Source organism: Dipodomys ordii, unplaced genomic scaffold (assembly GCF_000151885.1).
Source record: "Dipodomys ordii isolate 6190 unplaced genomic scaffold, Dord_2.0 Scaffold27, whole genome shotgun sequence".
In the NCBI taxonomy this organism is placed as follows: domain Eukaryota; kingdom Metazoa; phylum Chordata; class Mammalia; order Rodentia; family Heteromyidae; genus Dipodomys; species Dipodomys ordii.
In genome coordinates this window covers 6,825,483-6,844,175 of record NW_012267243.1, presented here as the reverse complement: position 1 = coordinate 6,844,175, position 18,693 = coordinate 6,825,483, and the positions used below count along the sequence as shown (strand labels likewise).

Sequence of the window (18,693 nt, the reverse complement as noted above, 5' to 3'; positions counted from 1 at the left end):
CGCAACACACGCAAATCCTCATACTTCCTGTGTGGCCTTGAGCCAGTTTTCTAATCTTTCTTGAATCTTTGTTTCCTCATTTCTAAGATGGAGATCATAATTCCTACCTAACAAGGCTACTGTGAATAACAAAAATAAATCATGTAACGTGAACAGCACAATACTATATACTTTACAAATTCCATAATAGGTATGCATGTGTGCATGGGTATATACATGTGTGGGCGCATGCACACACACACACACACAGAATAGGATAAGCAGAAGAAAGAGGTGATAGGCAAACCAACAATCTAACTTCAACGTATCCCATAGAAGAGTGATGCAGATAATTATAGCTAAGATTTGAAGGTCAAAACTATTTGTAATTGTTTGGTGTCTATAATTATCCCAGGAAATAGATGCTCTACCCAATTCCATGCTACAGTTATTCCTTGTATATTTGAGTAATGCAATAGAAGTGATGAAAAGATCATGAGGTAGTGATAATAAATCACAATAATAACAACAGTTCTCATTGATCATCGAAGTTCAGCCCATGAACCATACTCTGGGTTAAGTCCTTCTGCCACTAATCACAGTGCCAAGCTCAAACATTGCTTTAATATGTAAGGCAGACCTCTTCCTGTGGACTCTTTAGCAAGCCAGGAAGACAGAAGAGAATCCCTTGTCTTAAAATAAAAATGGTAATCTTGGAAGTAATCTTCCTGTCTCCTTCCTTGGATGATTTTCTGTTTGAAATCACCATAAAGCAATGCACCAAGCACAGCGGTTGATGGGTTCTAGAATGTTCTCTTATTTTCACAGTAACCCTACACAGATGCAGAACTAAGGCTCTGGGAGATGAAAGTAACCAAGTCAAGTTCACACAGCGCTGAGGCGCAAAGACCAGCTGCGGCTGTGATGAGTCCCATGCCTGTGTGCAGGGGCCATGCTATTCCCGCTGGGTCACGGGGTGAGCTGGAGCCTTTTGTCCGAGGTGAGGGGCTGCCAGGCTCCCGCACGCTAACATCACATGTCACCTTGGCACAACACGTCTAGCTTCTCGGGTTTCTCACCTCAAAGTGGGAGAAAGGAGCTAACTCGGCCTTTTTGGTGTGACCCAGTGGACCATGGGCTAATTTTATCATTGTCTCCACCGGCTGTTCTGTGACATGATGCAGTTTCATTGCAGAGCTGACATTTCCATCCAGCTGAACTGTGCGGCACATTCCACGGCCAAAAGAGCCCCTTGGCTTAGTGACGGCACCAAAGCCATCATTTCCCTTTCCTTTTTCTTAGAATAAGTCACAGGCCATAAGAACATCAAAAAAGAAAGAGAAAAAGTGTGAAGTTTATTTTCAGTAAATGAGAAAGAGAGCCAGTGAGCAACAGGAGGAAATCAAGGTGGGCTGAAGAGCTCAAAACAGAAAGGGAGAAAAACTCTAGGAAAGAGACAAAAATGGAACAAACACAAAAGCAAAAGGAGGGAATGAAGGAAGGAAGGAAGGGAGGAAGGAAGGAAGGGAGGGAGGGAAGGGGAAGGGAGGAAGGAGGGAAGGAAGGAAGGAAGGAAATTGAGAAGGGGAAGGAGGGAAAAGAAAGAGAGAAGAAAAGAAAGGAAGGAAGGAAGGAAGGAAGGAAGGAAGGAAGGAAGGAAGGAAGGAAGGAAGGAAGGAAGGAAGGAAGGAAGGAGGGAGGGAGGGAGGGAAGGAGGGAAATTGAGAAGGGGAAGGAGGGAAAAGAAAGAGAGAAGAAAAGAAAGGAAAGAAGTAAGGAAGCAAAGAGAAAAAGGAGAGGAGGATGGAAGGAGGAAAAAGACAGAAAAAGAGAAGATATTTTTAACTAAAGAGAAAATTACATATATATATGAAATTCACATGTGTATCTTTAATGTTTTATACACACACACACACACACACACACACACACACACACACACACACACACATGGAATTCCTGAAATAAAACTAAAATAATTGCATAAGAAAATACTGAGATATAACTGAACATTTTCATGAACCCTAAGCTACTAAACGTACATAAATGGAAACCTGCTGCGAATAGCCTGTAGAACAATAGGCTATTACTGTTTATAGCAAAGCAGACAACTGTGGTATTTGTGTGGAAAAACAAGGTATTTACAGTCAAACAGACCTGGACCAACCATGACCCTACTCTTCACTGCCATTTTGCACCTTTGCACCAATTTCCATATCTACAAAACAGGCATAAGAACTTCCGTCTCTAGGTATCACATGAAGTAATACACATCACAATACTCAGCCAGGGGCAGGTGGCTCAAATCTGTCATCCTAGCTACTCAGGAGTCTGAGATCTGAGGATTGTGGTTTGAAGTCAGCCTGGCAGAAAAGTCCAGAAGATCCTTATCTCCAGTTATCACCCAAAAGCTAGAAGTGGAGCTGTGGCTCAAGCAAGTCCGAGCCTTGGGTGAAAAAGCTAAGGGACATTGCCCAGGCCCTGAGTTCAACCCCTGCACAGGTGCAAAAATTAGAATAAATAAATAGACCTTACCGTGGGACCAGGTACAAGAAATGAGCAAACAATTATTCAGATTTCACCTGGAAAGCCATCACTTCATTTGTCAGTAGCCCCTCCCACCTCCAACTTGTCGGATGCCAGGGTGTGGTAGGAATTCTGTCACACAGGGTACTGTGGCATACCGTAGCTGCTTGTGGGATCCTTCCAGACATGAGCTGGAAGAGGGTCTGCAGGGGATCATTGAGCGCTAGCGTGGTGGTGAATCTGCAGAGAGAAAGGACAGTTGGTGGGAATCAAACACAGCAGCCTTGTCCCACTGCCGGCATACAAGGCCTTGCTCAGTTCAGCTTGATTTCAGCGGCTTCTTTTGCTTGAGCAACTCTGTTTTTTATGCATTTCTTTCATAGCCTCCTTTTCAGAAAGGTCATCTGCATCTTCATTTCATCAGACATATCCAAGTAGACCTCAAAGTTTAGAGATATGTTCTCTGTACTTTTTCCCTAATGCTCGAACTGGGAATTGAATTTGGGGGGGTCTTTACTAGTTGAGCCATGTCCAAGTCTTTTATGTGTTTAGGTTGATTTTTCCAGACAGGTCTCTTACTTTTGCCCAAGCTGGCCTTGGATTGCAATCCTCCTATCTTCACCTCCTAAGTAACGGGGACCCCAGGCCCAGCCCTGATGCCCTGACTCTTGAGTAAACATGTTTATTTACCTTCCTGTCAACAAGATGAACACCCACATCTCATGTGTCCCCAGAGAGTCCAGCAGTTTACCTGGAAGCTCTTCCTGGGTCCCTTCTTCTCAGCCACCCTCAGTTCCTCCTCCACACCAAACCCACAGCTCTCGGTACCATTTTTCTGCCTCATCACAAGCTTGAGTCTGTAGAGCTTTGACTTGCACGCACTAAATAGCCATTTTCAATGACCAAAGAGGCGTGGAACAGGGACCAGAAGTAATCCTACTGATGACAAACCATGGGATATGCTTAACAAGGATATAATAAGCTCTAAAGCTGATTTGAGATTTAAGCGTACTCAGTAAGAGATATTTTTCACAATTCACTGGGCCCCATCAAAAATCAATGGCCCAAGGCAAAACTCTATAGCAGAGATAGATGTTACAGCCTGGGTATGTGGGCTGTTCCTTTTCAAAACCCAGAGGAAAATGGTCCCTCGAAACACCATCTTTTACATCCTTGCCACAGGAACTCCGAGCACTGAGCATAATAGACGACAGTACTCCCTGCCATGCCAGACACTGGGTACAATAAAGTGCTGTATAGAAGTACTCATCCCCAGGAAGACTGGAAGTCAGAGTCATAGAGACTGGCTCCTAGGCAGTGGGGCAGCCACGAGGGCCATGGGTCTCCATCATTTCAACCAACTCTCTGCCCAACAGGCCGATTTGAGTCTACATAATCTGCAAGGGTACCCTCACTGTCCTGAAGAGAAACCCATAAAGGTAACACCTCTCTCTCACCTGACTCGAGCCTGCCCCTGATATTTGCCCCGCCCCCCTCCTCATCCCTATCACCCGGAGCGCTAGCTGGAGCCCGAAGGATAGACTCAGACAGAAACCCATCTCCAGATTCCCATAGGCCCAGCACAGCCTCTTCCCACCACAACTCACAATCGCGCTATCCCATATCCCTGCCCACCCCTCCTTACCCACTGCAAGACTAAGCCCTGCACACTTACTCCTTAGGTTCTAGCAGTGAAACTTAGGTGATCACTTACTCCCCTCATCAATAGAACCAGAGCAGATTACTGCCTGGCAGAACGTATTTAATTGTTAGCAAGTCTGGCCCTACAAAATATTACTGAAATGTTTCATTCCACTTAGTGGATAGACAGAATCCATGTATCTAAGTTATAAGAATCTGGAGAAACAGGGCATAGTAGCACATACCTGTAATCTAAGCACTCAGGAGGCTGAGGCTAGAAGATCACAAGTTTGAGGACAATCTGCTAATGAGTTCTCGGCCAGTCTAAGCTACATAACGAGACCTTGTCTGGAAAGGAGGGATGCATTTTTCTCTTTTCCCTCACTACCTCCTCACCACCTTTGGAGGGGAGAATTCTCTTTTCCTTAGTCCCTTTTATAAGCTGGACTTACCCACTCATGACCCAGTTGTAGGTCCGTGGGTCCATCTTGCTGGATAGGAACAAAGCATGACCCCACAAGTGGTTCTTCATAGCCCACTCCAAGGCCTCCTGAAAACCAAAACATCCTGTTCAACAATGCCTTCCCTGCCTCCCTCCACCAAAACAAGTCCTCACCTGGGCTGAGCAGCAAGGGCTGGGTCTCCGGGGAAAGACCCGGAGTCTCAGGAATGAATCAGCGCAGCGTGCTTTTCTCAGTGTGTCTACTTCTGCAGCCATTTCAGTAGCTTCCCTTCAAATGTAGTCCCCCCAGACAGGCTCATAGATTCAGCCCAAGTTAACAAAATACTTGTAAAGAAGCTAGGTACCACGCACGAGAAAAACATTTCACCCCAAGGACTGAGTCCCAAAATAGGAGTAGAACAGGGGTATTCCTGAGGTCTGACTAAGGAATAGCGCCTTTTCCAATGCTGGGCAGAAACTGATGGCTGCTCTCCAAAATCCCTGCTTTCCTTCCTGAGTGAAGCACTGGGCCATGTTTGTTGCCTCCCTGGCTCTGAGTTTGGCTGAGTCTTGGCCACAGAAATGCCAGGTGCTACTTCCAGGTGTAGCCCATAAAATCACCTCCACGTGGTGACCCCCCCCCCAGCAGGTGTCTGGAATGGAAGGAAGGGACTCTGGGGAAGCTTAGCTGAAGATGGTTGAGCCCCCCATTCTGTCTATGTGGAGAAATGTTGCCCAACAGGGCCATTCATGAACGCCTATGTGAATACTGATAGACTGCTATTGCATTTGAGCCAATTTACGTAGGGACCCACCTGCCACCCAATGCTAAAAATAATTGCTTGTTAATTTATCAAATGCCCTTGTATGTCAAATTCATAGCACCGCTAATTGGGTAAGATGAGCCGGAGCTGAAAACTTTAAAGCACCTATACACACACTCACCTTTTTATTCAACTGACATGTGAGATTTTGAACTGATATTAATAATTTCCTGGGTGCACAAAAATGTGATTTGGAGACAGAAAGTTTCTAATGAAGTAATTTCACCTCTAAGAAACACGATCTTTGATTAATCCCAATATATCACCATGTATTCTTATTAAAGAGAGAGAGAGAGAGCAGATGAACTCTCTCACACATAAATGTAAATGTTCTGTTAGGGAATTCAGTCTCTGATACATGGCAAGTAAGAGGTGTCATTAGGGCTGCTGTTTTTTGAAGGTTTTAACTGTTTTGTAGTCAGTGTTTTGTGTGTATTCTGGTACAGTGACCAGGGATTAAACTCAAGGCCTGGGCGCTGTCTCTTAAATTTTTTGCTTAGGGCCCGTGTTCAACTTTTTGCTGGTTCATTGAAGTTACTCTTCAACTGCAGTTATTCAATTAACTTTCCTGCTTGGTCTAGCTTCAAACCATGATTCTCTGATCTCAGCCTTCTGAGTAGCTAGGATTATAGACTTGAGCCTTTAGTCCTTATCTTTATAATCAGTATTTTGTAATAAGAGTTACTAATGCTGAGCTGGGAATCATCAGATTACTCCAAAAGATAACTGAAGAATAAATAAAGAAATTAAGAACGTGTATCATGATTATCAATATCATATAATGCCAAAAAATAAGACCCAGTCACGTAAGAATAAAAGTTTAAAAGATATTGTGATATCCCATTTCTCTTTAATCGTTCTGAACCCTCTCTTACTGCCTTTGGGCTTATTGTGAAATAGGGTGTTAGGAAAAGGTTAGAAGCCTAGAATCAGGGTCAGGTTGCCCAGACCTAAGCCCTGGTTCTATCCCTCGCTAACTTCCCTAGCCTGTAAATACACAGAACAACAACAGAACCTGACTGACGGTTTCTATGGTGATAAATGAGATAATGCATGAAAGATGTCAAGTGCCTAGAAGGAAGAAGTAGCCATTTTGAAAACCCTTCCCTTCCTTTGTTGTTATTGTTGTTGTGGTCATTATTTATCGTCATTAAAACAAGAGTTCGTAATTCATTTGTCTCTGCATGTGCCACTGGGTTCAGGAACTTCAAAGTAGAAGCTGAGCAATGGCTTTTGTCTATAATCCTAACTACTGAGGAGGCTAAGAGCAGAAGGATTGTAGCTTAAGGCCAGCCAAGGCAGAAAAGGTCACAAGAATCAATCTCGAAAATAGCCAGCCAGCATGCCCCTCAATGGGCAAATGGATCAAGAAAACATGATAGTACATGCCATGGAATTTTACTCATCCATTTAAAAGAGTAATATTGTACCATTTGTAAAGAAATGGAAAGATCTGAAAATTTTATGTAAAGTAAGTCAGGTCCCCAGACAATGGATGCATGCTTTCTCTTATATGTAGATGTTAGATTTAGCTAATAAACTTATAAGTAAATGCATTGGGTGGTATGCAAGTGCATACAAATAAATTAACTAAAATACGGTAGATTCGAGGGAGAACTCAAATAGTGTAATTTCTTAAATAGGTAGTTAAAGTTCAATGAAATAAACACCAAGAAGCAAAAGAGGTGGGATGGGGCCAAGGGAAAGGGGTAGATGAACGAAGAGGTAAAAAGAGAGAAATGCAGTCAAAGTCAATGTATGCCCTAATAAATTAAAAAGGGTGAGGGAAGGGATGGGGAGGGGAGGGAGGGGAGAGAATGTTGGAAGTGTTAATGACACTGATCAAGATGCAATGTATTCATAAAAACATAGTTGAATGGCAACTCTTTTGTACAACTAAAGATAATTTAAAAAATAACCAGTCTCATATGTAGACTGCTAATGCTTCTTAGACTCAAGTGATTAGCTTAAACTGTGATGTTATTATTGTCTAATATATACTGGTATGTTGTTGGTAAAGAATTGTTTAAACTATTCTTTTACCTATTTACTTGACTTTTTAGAAATGTAAGACAAAAATAACATTCTCATTCTTTTAAAAAAAAATAACCAGCAAACAAAGGAGGGGTTAGATGTATGATTCAAATGGTGAAATGATAGTCCAATAAGAGCAATGGCTCAAGTTCAAACCTAAGGCTACAAGAAAAGCAAGAAAGAAAAAAGAAGATAATACCATAGGATTGGGCTATCATGGGGTCAAGTGGTAGAGGGCCTGCCAAGCAAGTGCATTCCCTCAAATTTAATCCCCAGTAACACACACACACACACACACACTTTATACAAAAACCTGATATTAAATATTTAAATATAGAATAGTCACAACTTACTTCAATAAGCAAAATTTTTATGTAAAAGTCTACATACATATGAGTCCAAAATGTGATTTCTGAACTAAAAGTTTTAAAAATATGTAAAACTCCACATCAACAGGCAAGAATAAAAGAATCAACAAAAAAAGATAGAAATTTCATGACAAAAAATAAGCCAGATGTGGTGGCTTCTTGAGAAGCACTGGGTTTGAGGCCAACATAAGCAAAAAGTTCCTGAAACACCATCTCAACCAATAAAATACTGGTGTCATGGTATATTCCTATCACTCCAGGTTCTTAGGAAGCAAAACAAAAGATCACAGTACTGCCAAGCTGGGGGGAAGCAAAACCCTATCCCAAAAATAATTAAATCAAAAAGGTCTGGAGGCACACCTCAAGTGGTAGAGCTCCTGCCTGGTAAGCGTAAACTGAGTTCAAATCCCAGTGCCACAAAACAAAGTTCACAGATTAAAACTATCCAACTGCATTCACAATAACAGAAAGGCAAATAACGACGTTAAATTCTACCTTTTCACTTCTCAGATTGGCACCAAAATGTTTGAAAGTTGGGCCATGCTTATAATCCTAAACTATTCAGGAGGCTGAGCCTTAGGCTCCTGGTTCAAAGCTTGCCATTAAGAATCTCATCAAGGGGCTGGGAAGGTGGCTCAGTGGTAGAGCGCTTGCCTTGCATGCCTGAGGCCCTGGGCTCGATTCCTCAGCACCACATAAGCAAAAAGAAAAAAGCCGGGAGTGGCGCTGTGGCTCAAGTGGTAGAGCACTAGCCTTGAGCTGACGAGCTGAGGGACAGCGCCCAGGCCCAGAGTTCAGGCCCCATGACTGGACCCTCCCCCCCCAAAAAAAGAATCTCGTCAAATAGCCTTAAATGAAACAAAATGAAAAAAAATGATTTATATTTGTTGGGGAACAGATTATTTGCTCATTTTGAGGCAGGATCTTGTGATCCTCCTGGCTCAGACTCCCAAGTGCTAGGATTATAGGCATGTGCCACCATGCCCAGCTAATACATCTAGCGGCATAATTATGTAATCTAAACTGATTTTTAATACACCCATAGGAAGACGCTAGAAGTCAATGCCTCTAATGTTAACAGGTGCAGTCATTGGTGGCTAAAGCACAGTGGTATTTTCATTCTCTTCACTTTAGCTTTCTGAACTTCTCACACGTTCTCAAATTGTATGATTGACATGATTGGAGGAGAGTTGGTGGGGGCTGGTGGTTACATGAGGAAAGCAAGCCAGGGAGAAGGGCTACTTGCCTTCTTCCTTCCATAGTAGAGCAGTTTAGTGAACTTCTCCACGACCTGAGCGGGCGTCTCCACAGTGGGGGGGATCTCCCCAGTGAGCAGATTGCGGTTCCCGGAGTTCATCACGGGCCAGTCCTCGTCGGTCAGGTTAATGAGGTTGGCCACTGGGGCCTGCCTCTTGTATTTCTCCAGCTTCTTGCAGTCTTGCATCAGTAGCTCAGCAATGTCAGACCCCACCATGGACTGCAAGACAACAAGCATCATTCTGCAGGAGAATTCCCGCTGTCCCCACCCTGGCAGCCCAAGCAGAAAGGAAGGCACCAGGGTGTCCCCCCTCCTTCATAAGGAAGCTGGGCCTGCAAACTCAAGCGCCCATTTCCTGGATACTGTATTACAAACACCTTCACTATCATGATCACTTGTCTGGTTGGCATAGTGGCCAAACGGTGCAACAATCAGACTGTTGAACAATCTCTACCCAGAGACAAGACCATCAGAGGGAAGGTTTGCATTAGAAAATCAGTATTGAGGGGCTGGGAAGGTGGCTCAGTGGTAGAGTGCTTGCCTTGCATGCCTGAGGCCCTGGGTTCGATTCCTCAGCACCACATAAGCAAAAAGAAAAAAGCTGGAAGTGGCACTGTGGCTCAAGTGGTAGGCGCTAGCCTTGAGCTGAAGAGCTGAGGGACAGCGCCCAGGCCCAGAGTGCAGGTTCCATAACCGGACCCAAAAATAAAAAAGAAAATCAGTATTGACATTTGAGCAATGTTTTTCCTAGGGGCAAAATAGTGCATCTTTAGTAGTTCTTTCCATAATTATGTCATAAACCAATTCTTGTCCAGCCCATGAAGACTTAAACTTCACCCCAGTCTCCCCATGGAAGCAGTAACTCACCCCATTCTGGCGACAAAGGAGAACCAGCAGTTGCCACAGTAGAGCGGAGTCTCGGCTCTGTGGTGTCTCGGATTTGTGGCTCTGAGCTGCTTTGTGCTGGCAAAAGGTCATGATGTCCACCTTGTGTACATCTTCCCTAGGGAGAGATTTCAGGAAGCATAGGATGAGCAGACAGACACTTCCCCTTCTCCAGGTCCCAGGTTTCTCCTGACAGGCCGCAGACCCTGGCCAGGCTAGGAGTGAGACGGAAGCCTAATAATTCAGGACTGGATAAGTCTGTGGCCAAAGGGTACACAGATTCTCCATATCACAGGTGAGAAGCTGAGGCCCAGAAACCTGAAGTGAAGGCACAGAATGGAAGGTAAGAATGATCAGATAAACCTGGTCTGTCATTTCTCACTTTAGGCATTTCTTCTCTCCCCTGAGTCTCAGCTTTATTCCGCTTTCCAAAGATAGATGGTAAAAGAAACTACCTTCTTATTTAAAAAAAAAAAAAAGCAAGTTTTATGGCATACATTGGGCATTATTATTTGACCAAGACTCTTCAAAATCAAAGCCAAGTTAGGGCAAAATACTGTTCTCGTGCATACTTGTACTTAAGACATAGAGTTCACCTTCATATAAACTTGAAGAAGCTGTCAAATACACTCTGTGCATTTTCTTGGAGGGTGCGTTTATATTGTAATGAGTTTTCACATGCATAATCTCACTTGAGTTTTATAGTCACCACCTGCAGTAGGCAGAGAGGGCGTTAAGGTAGAAAACTAAGACAGACTCATAGAGGACTAACTAGTGGTACTACTAGTTTGTAAATGCCTAGGCCTACAACACAGGTCCTCTGACACAGTCAGGATTCTCTAAAACCAAAATTGTGCCCTAAGTAGTCATCAGAAACGACTGAAAATGTGAAAGCAGTTCCAGTTAATTCCTGCAGAGGGCAGACTTGCACATGGTCCAGAAAACAACTGAAGTTCTCATTTTTAAAAAAAAGCTCCTTGAAAGAACATTTCCCATTATTATCTATTTTTGATGATTTCCAAGGGCATGCTCCAAATTTCTACTATTATTTGCCAAGTACATGGAACACTAAAACATTAATATCTCCAAAATGCAGTTGATTTTTAGATTTCCAAATGGTTAAGCCAACCTTTCTTCTCCTATCAGATGACTGATCAAAATGGCTCAGGCCACATCTGTTCCTTCTTAGTGGCACAGAGAATTGATATTCCACCTAGGATACATATTTTTTTCCAAGGAAACCCACAGCTGGATGAGAGGATTTCCTAGATTCCGTAAGTCTTTACTCACAGCCCTTACAGTACTCTACCTGATCAGGGGTCCTGAGAAACTTCTCATCTCCTCCTGGTCCTCAGAATCATTAAGAATAACCTGGAAGAGAAAATCAAATTCGATCTTCAAAACTCCTTTACCCACTTTGTCCATCAGATCCAGTGTTCAATCGCAAGGCTGTGATCTTAGGGCCTGGCATCATGCCTTGTAGCAAAAACAAGAGTATGGATGTAAGTTAGCATGTTGAAGATGAACTACTAGCATTCCAGGGAAATGTCTAGAAACATTGCTTTCAAGAGACAAAACCCATTCCTACACCACATCCTGAGAGGGTATATGGCCATCTCCCCACCAAAGTGACCTCTCTTGGAGATGCCCAAGTTCAAACCAAATGAAGCAGACAAAGCCTGTGCAATTGAGCAAGCAGTGTGCAGCATCCCAGGGGCACAGAATCTTGATTACCTCCATGCTATGCAGTTCAACGATGGCCGTTTGCCCGTCCAGGGGAGAGTTGGGACACACACATACCAGCTGGCCTCCTGGCCCAAAACTCACAGACACATGAGGGACGTAGAACTTCAAGGGTGCCTTGGGCTTGGCTGCTGAGATGTCCCCTAACCAACAAATACAGATCGACATCGTTAGCGCTGCTTTCACTCTTTTTCTTTTTGGTCAGTTGCAGGGCTTGAACTCACTCAGGGCGTGGGCACTGTCCCTGAGCTCTTTTGCTCAAAGCTAGCACTCTACCACTTTGAGCCACAGCTCCACTTCTGGTTTTTGAGTGGTTAATTGAAAATAAAAGTCTCACTGGGACTTTTCTGTCCAGGCTGGCTTTGAACTGCTATCCTCAGATCTTAGCCTCCTGGGTAGCTAGGATGATAGGCATGAGCCACAAGTGCCCCGCTTCACTCCTTTTCTTTAGTTTAGAAATATACTGGAGGCATGGCATGACATAGCTTGGTATTAGAGAGCTTCTGCCTAGCAAGTGTTAAGGCCCTGAGTTCAAAACCCAGTACTTGCTGCCTCCCCACACCCCATCCCCACCAAAAAAAAAAAAAAGCCACAGACATGTTTCTATCCAAATCCCACCTGGAACCAAAATAAGATTCAAAGTGGTCTGCATAACTAGAAGAAGCCATGCTCCATGCTTCATGCTGCAGTCTGATTTAAGCGTCTGAAACTATGGCAAGGCAAGGATTTGATCATTTCATGCAAGTGACAAAGCACTGGGCCCAGATGCTCAGTAATAATAGGACAGAAGAGTCTGGCTCACAGAGCTTGTGTATCCAGGGCAAGTTTCTTACTGCCAGTGGAATGATGCACTGTGTCCAGCTTCTGCTTTATGCAATTCTCTCTGATCTCTGCTTTCTTCACCTGTTACTTAACAGCACCCCTGAGGGCTTCCTTGCCCAGCTTGAGGATAGCTAGTAATATTCCATTGAAAGAGCAGTTATTATGTAATAGCCTTTGCAAGAAAAAAGAGAAAGAAAAGAAAGAGAGAGAAAGAGAAAGCAAGGAAGGAAGGAAAGAGAAAGAGAGAGAAAAAGAAAGAAAGAAAGAGAGAAAGAGAGAAAGAAAGAAAGAAAGAAAGAAAGAAAGAAAGAAAGAAAGAAAGAAAGAAAGAAAGAAAGAAAGAAAGAAAGAAAGAAAGAAAGAAAGAAAAAGAAATGGAGCCAAGGTTGGCTTCTCCACCTAAGAGACCGACATAAGCCAATGGGCCAACAATGACCCGTTCTTGGAACTGCAAGGGAAAGGTGACTTGCCAAGAGACTTCTCACCACCTTTCCTCATCAGACTCATCCGACTCCCATGGTCACTTTAATACCCACCCTCCTGGATTGGACGCCAAACTGATGAAGCCATGGGATCGCTGTGCTCAGGAACATCTGCCATGTACTGACTGAGCTCATAGCTGCTGGAGCTGAGTCCAGCCTCGTGCTGCTGGAGGAGGTTGGACTCTTCAGATGGCTGAAAGTTAAAAGCCGTGAAAAGACATGGGGAAGTGCTTCTGGGAACCAGTCTTCACAAGGAGTCCTTCAAAGAAACGAAGTTCAAACTTTCCGATCAATACAGTGAATGAAGGCATAGATGATTTCTTAATTATTTTTTTCTCCCAATCCTGGGGCTTGAACTCTGGGCCTGGGCACTGTCCCTGAGCTTTTTTTTGCTCAGGCTCACGCTCTACCACTTGAGCCACAGCTCCACTTCTGGCTTTTTGTGGTTAATTGGAGGTGAGTGTCCTGCCTGGGCTGGCTTTGAACCGCGATCCTCAGATCTCAGCCTCCTGAGTAGCTAGGATCATAGGCATGAGCCACCAATGCTCAGCTATTTTTCTTAATTATCTTTAAGTAGTTGTACAAAGAAGTCTCAGTTCAGCATGTCAGTTTCATTTATGTGTGCAATGCTGATGAACTGAAAAGAGACCAAAGCATTCAGTGAGCAGGTGTTTGTTAAAGAGTGCATTACAGCCCAGTGCAGCCCAGTGCAAAGAAAGCAGGCCCTAAATGTAAGAGACCTTGAATTTAAACCTCAGTTTTGAGTTCTTATACCCTGTGACCCTCAACAAATGACTTGAGCTGTCCAGGCTCAGTGCTCTCCTGGGTAATATGGGTAAGCATATCTGACTTGCTTACTTTAATAGTATTTAATAACTACCTTAACTATTCCAAATGTGAGCTGGGAAGATGGCTCAATGATAGAGTGCTTGCCTTGCATGCACGAGGTCCTAGGTTTGATTCCTCAGCAACACATAAGCAGAAAAAGCTGGAAATGGCACTGTGACTTAAGTGGTAGAGCGCTAGCCTAGAGCTGAAGAGCTGAGGGACAGCACCCAGGCCCCATGACCAACAAAAAACAAACCAACAAACTACTCCAGATGTTGTACCTTCCCGGGGAAGCCAGGTATACAAGGCATTCATGGAACTTACATTCTGTGGGGATATGAGTAAAATACTGGATTCAAAAGTTCTTTTTGCATAGGGATGGGATGGTGATAGATAGAGGCAAACAAGGAAAGGGAGACACTGATCAAGATGTATTGCACTCATAATCTGGCATCTAGAATTGAAACCCCTCTTAATAAAAATGGAGTTAATTTTTTTAATCTTTTTACTTTGTATATCATAAAGTGCTGTATACCTGAGGGTGGTTGCCTTTTGGGGGATTATTAAATTAAGCATAATAATATGTGTCCCACCGGTTAAGCTCTTAAGTATACAGAGAAACAGTCCACAAAAGTCATACCAAGCTAATCAGGGAGAGAAAATTAATCCAAGCTTGCCAAAAAATGAGAAGCTCATCTCTAATAATACTTTTGCAACTTTCCCATGAAATTGTTTAACTTGTTCCAAAACTTAAGATTTAAAAAAAAAGAGCTTTGCTCTGTGGCCCAGGTGGAACACACACTAAGATGTTAAAGAGGTGGTTAGAGTCAGGAAAGCTGTCAAGTCCTGCTTTTCAAAGCCACAATAAAATATTCTAGCAGCTTCCCATTTCCTAGGTAAACCAAATTACTAGTGCCTTGGGGTCCCCAACCCCTAATACTCAGTGGCAGACTCTTTTCAGGGAGTGACTGGGATCCTGCCAGTTTTACAGAAATGGATCAAATCAGAGCCTCAGTCCTAGAAGACTGAAGCATGAAGGCCGAAAAGGAGGCCCCAATGGACCCTCTGCTCAGAGAGCGGAGAGGACTAGGACCCTGCTTGGAGACTCCCTCTCCCCTAGTTCTGCACTGACGACAAGGTAGGCTTGATGCCTGGCCACAGGCCTCCATCCCCATGTCACTTTAGGTTACCTTATTCCTCAGGTCCCCAGGCTGCTCCTGTCCAGAGCTGGAAGTGGGGCTGTCTTTATAAGGGTTCCGGCTGAGAGACCTGCAGCAAAATGACAGCAGCAGTGAGACAGGTCCTAAGCAAACCAGCCAGGCAGAAGTGCTCCCTGCTAGAGGCTGTCCTGACTCTAAGTATAGGCTGGCTGCTAGGTCAGCTCAGGTACCACAGGGGAAAAGCATTCTCCTCCATTCCCCATCTCAGTGTATTCATCCCAGAAAAACAGGATCCCTGGGGTTTCAAGCACCGTTACTGGAAGTGGTATCAGGCCCTGCAGAGTGGGGCTGCTCTCTGCAGCCTGCCATCCTGGACCTGGGCTAGTGGGTCCAAGGCAATTGGCCTCAGGAAGGACAGAGGCTTAGGCAAAGTCTTGTTCTTTGTGCTGCCTTATGACTGGGGAACAGCCCATTCTCAGGGCCCAGGAGTGAGCAGGGCAAAAGCACTCCAGCACTGAACTGTAAGAACTTCTGAACTTTGTTTCAGAAGCCAACATAGCCCTCCTCGGGAATGGACCCCAAGTGATCTCAGTGGCCACAGACTGTTGAGGTCAGGGAGCAACTTTTCAAGTGACAAGAAATCTCTCCTCCCAGGGTAATGGTAGCCGTTGGCCTTGGCCATCCCCAGCTTCTCCCATGTTCCTGTGTCTGGAACAAAAGCTACTGGAAGGGGTAGGGGCCGTGGCTCAGGCTGTAGAGCTCTAGCCAAGGAGCGAAAGCTGCAGATATTGGAAGGGAGTCATCACCACCAGATGCCCTACCAATGGCCTAACATAGTGTGACGGAATTCTGCTCAAGTGGCCTCTCCTTGCACACTTACTGGAACTGAGTCTCATTATTTGCTCCAAATGGACTCTGCGGGTTTTCACCATGATGCTCACTGAGGTGCTTTTGGTTTCCATAATCTTCACGCCAGGTATAAGGACTCCCTGGCCTTGGCACTGCACCCTCAGAGAAAACAAAATAAAGACAGGTCACTTGCTGTTTCTGAAAATTCTTCCAGAAGAGACTCTAGCGAGTGGTAACGCTGAGGTACTAGAACGCTGCAGGTTTAAAAGCCTATTTTGCCCAATCAAGTTCAATCGAGGAGGAGTGAGATCTAGCAATGAAGGTTCCCAAGATGCCTGTATGAAACAATTAATTAGCACGGCTTCACGTAGCTGCATGGCCAGGTGGGGGCCGGCAGCAATGGTACATACTCCTCTTTGCTAGTTGATCAGAGGCTGTCCTTAGCACATGCCTATCCCTATGCGCATGGGGTATAACTCCTATTGGCGTGTATCTGCCACCGTCAGGGTAAAGTCATGACTGACTCATATCATGGCCCAGCACACCAGAGGCCCACAGATCTGACTTCACTGCTACCCGACCAGTCACAGTAGCCTGACTACAAAGAGGAGTAGAATGATGTGCAAACTCCCCACAGTACCAGCAACCAGTACCAGTAGTATCATCGTCATCACAAGCCAGGGATGCTCCCTCCTCTCAATACACAGAAGCAAACACTGCTGAAGTCTTATCTGCCCAAACAGAGGCTCTGTGGCCCCAGTGTCCTATGGCCTGCCGGTCAGTCCCACGTACATCCCCATTCCCCGAGGGCTTCCTGGGGATCACTCCATACCTCTCTCCTCCTGCAGCCGCTGCAGGTGTCCTGGGTAGTAATAGCTTCCATAAGCATACTCTTCCCGCAGTGTTGGCGAGTGGTATCTTTGATAGACATCCTCATAGCCTGGCCTAAGGTAGCACACGGAAGGCCAGTTATGAGACAGAAACCAAGTTACATGACAGATACCAAGGGAGAAAGTGGGCACGCTAAACAACTTCAGAATCCAGAACAGCCACAGCATCTAGAACTAGCCAGAAACCCACAGTTCATTCTAGATCACATAAACAGAAAATCCAGAATCTGAGCAAGAGATGCCCTTATCACATAACAAGGCCTGGATTTTTAGTAGTAAAACTCTCTTCTCTTATTTAAAATTATTTTTTTACCTGATAAAACTGTTTTCTGAAGTTATTTATTCACAACTCCTTTTTGTTTTTATAGGAAGACTCTTACTCCTCAAATGTATACATATATATATATATATATGCTAAATATGCTCTGAGAACACCCTTCCTGAGGAGATTGTGCAAAACCTAATATATCATTGTGATTTCCATACATACTCTAGATAGAAATGTAATGAAAAAGTCATCAGACTGTCTTAAGTCTGATTAGTTTTATTACCTCTGTCCTTAATATGCCCTTTTTTGAGAATTCAACTATCCAGAGACTGGGGAAGAAATATGCTATTAGCATTTTTAACCAATTAATAATACTTGGATATTTCATAGAGGCAAAATTCTTTATAGTGATTGTCATAATTTCAACCCAAATCTATAGGCAGATATATATCATCCTGAAAGTGGGGCACGAAAGCATACCCGATGAAGGATTTAATTGATGCCATCCATTACTTGCTGCCAGGATGGCAAGAATTCCAGATTCTCCAACCTAGAACCATCTTGCTGTGGTCTCTTATTGTTCTGAATGTGAAGCCTGTTAGTCCATCTTTGCCTATTAGAGTTGTGATGTGTTGAACACAGATTTGGGCTATACTGAGGGCCTTCAGCTTACTCGGCAAGCACTCTACCCCATAAGCCCTTTTGGTTTGCAAGTTATTTTTTAGATTGGGTCTCAAATTTTGACCAGGCTAGCCTAGAATTTTGATCTTCCTATTTATATCTCCTAGGGAATCACCATGGGAATCACAAACATGACCACTTGGATCAGCATATTTGTTGAGATGGGTCCTCACTAACTGTTTTGCCTGGACTGGCCCCAAACTGCTGTCCTACCCATCTCCACCATCTGAGTAGTTGAGATCACAGGCATTAGTCACCACACCCAGCCTTAACACAGGTTTTTCTTTTCTAATATCTATGACACTTCAGGTACTTTTCTAAATTGTAGGATTCTTGGCACTGATGGTATCATGATCTAATGATATCATGATCTAAGAATGATCTAAAGATGATAAGAAACTTCTTACCAGGTCCTAAGAAAAACATTTCCATTATCTACAGATGTTGCCTTTTGAAATCCCAGAGAAAGAGTATCCCATGAGCTCTGACAAATTTCAACCCTGTACTCTTCACCAACTCCCTTCCCCCATTACATTGTGATGACTCCTTTTAGAAGGTCTGCTTGGGATAAAAAGAAGAGAAATACTACCTTCTGTCACCAAAAAAAAAAACAAAGCAGTTAAGTTTTTAAATAAGTCAATGTAGTAGAATAGAGAAAGAAAAAAAAACAATAAAAGCGGGGAAAGAAAAGCCAAATATGGTAATGCAAGAGCATCACAAACTCCAGCCCAACCTGGACCACACAGCAAGCCCCCATCGGGAATGGATGGGAAGGGGAAACAAGGGAGGAGGCTACAATGCTTGATAAGAAATGTACTCATTATCTTGCCCATGTAATTGTAACCCCTCTGTACAGTATTTTCACAATAAAAGAAAAAGAAAAGAAAAAAAGAAAGCAAAGCTGGCACAGTGGCTCTGGCCTATAATCCTAGCTACTCTCAGAAGGCAGAGATTCAATCACAGTACAGACCAAAATAAGTCTGCTAGACTTTATCTCAACCAAATGGCTGGGC

General features: G+C 43.9%; 1 protein-coding gene across 1 annotated transcript in view; it reads right to left on the bottom strand.

Annotated features, from left to right (window-relative positions):
• Sec16b (SEC16 homolog B (S. cerevisiae)) overlaps nucleotides 1–16,899 on the bottom strand; it is a 34,467-nt gene extending 17,568 nt beyond the window's left edge. Inside the window, exons 1-10 of the mRNA XM_013015521.1 lie at nucleotides 16,674–16,899; nucleotides 15,873–15,993; nucleotides 15,023–15,101; nucleotides 13,059–13,197; nucleotides 11,692–11,843; nucleotides 11,267–11,328; nucleotides 9,940–10,075; nucleotides 9,061–9,291; nucleotides 4,599–4,696; nucleotides 2,664–2,745 (exon numbers count right to left, since the gene is read on the bottom strand). Of these exons, the coding sequence (XP_012870975.1) occupies nucleotides 2,664–2,745; nucleotides 4,599–4,696; nucleotides 9,061–9,291; nucleotides 9,940–10,075; nucleotides 11,267–11,328; nucleotides 11,692–11,843; nucleotides 13,059–13,197; nucleotides 15,023–15,101; nucleotides 15,873–15,993; nucleotides 16,674–16,899 (1,326 nt within the window). The remainder of the gene's footprint in view (nucleotides 1–2,663; nucleotides 2,746–4,598; nucleotides 4,697–9,060; nucleotides 9,292–9,939; nucleotides 10,076–11,266; nucleotides 11,329–11,691; nucleotides 11,844–13,058; nucleotides 13,198–15,022; nucleotides 15,102–15,872; nucleotides 15,994–16,673) is intronic.
• Between the last annotated feature and the right edge of the window lie 1,794 nt (nucleotides 16,900–18,693).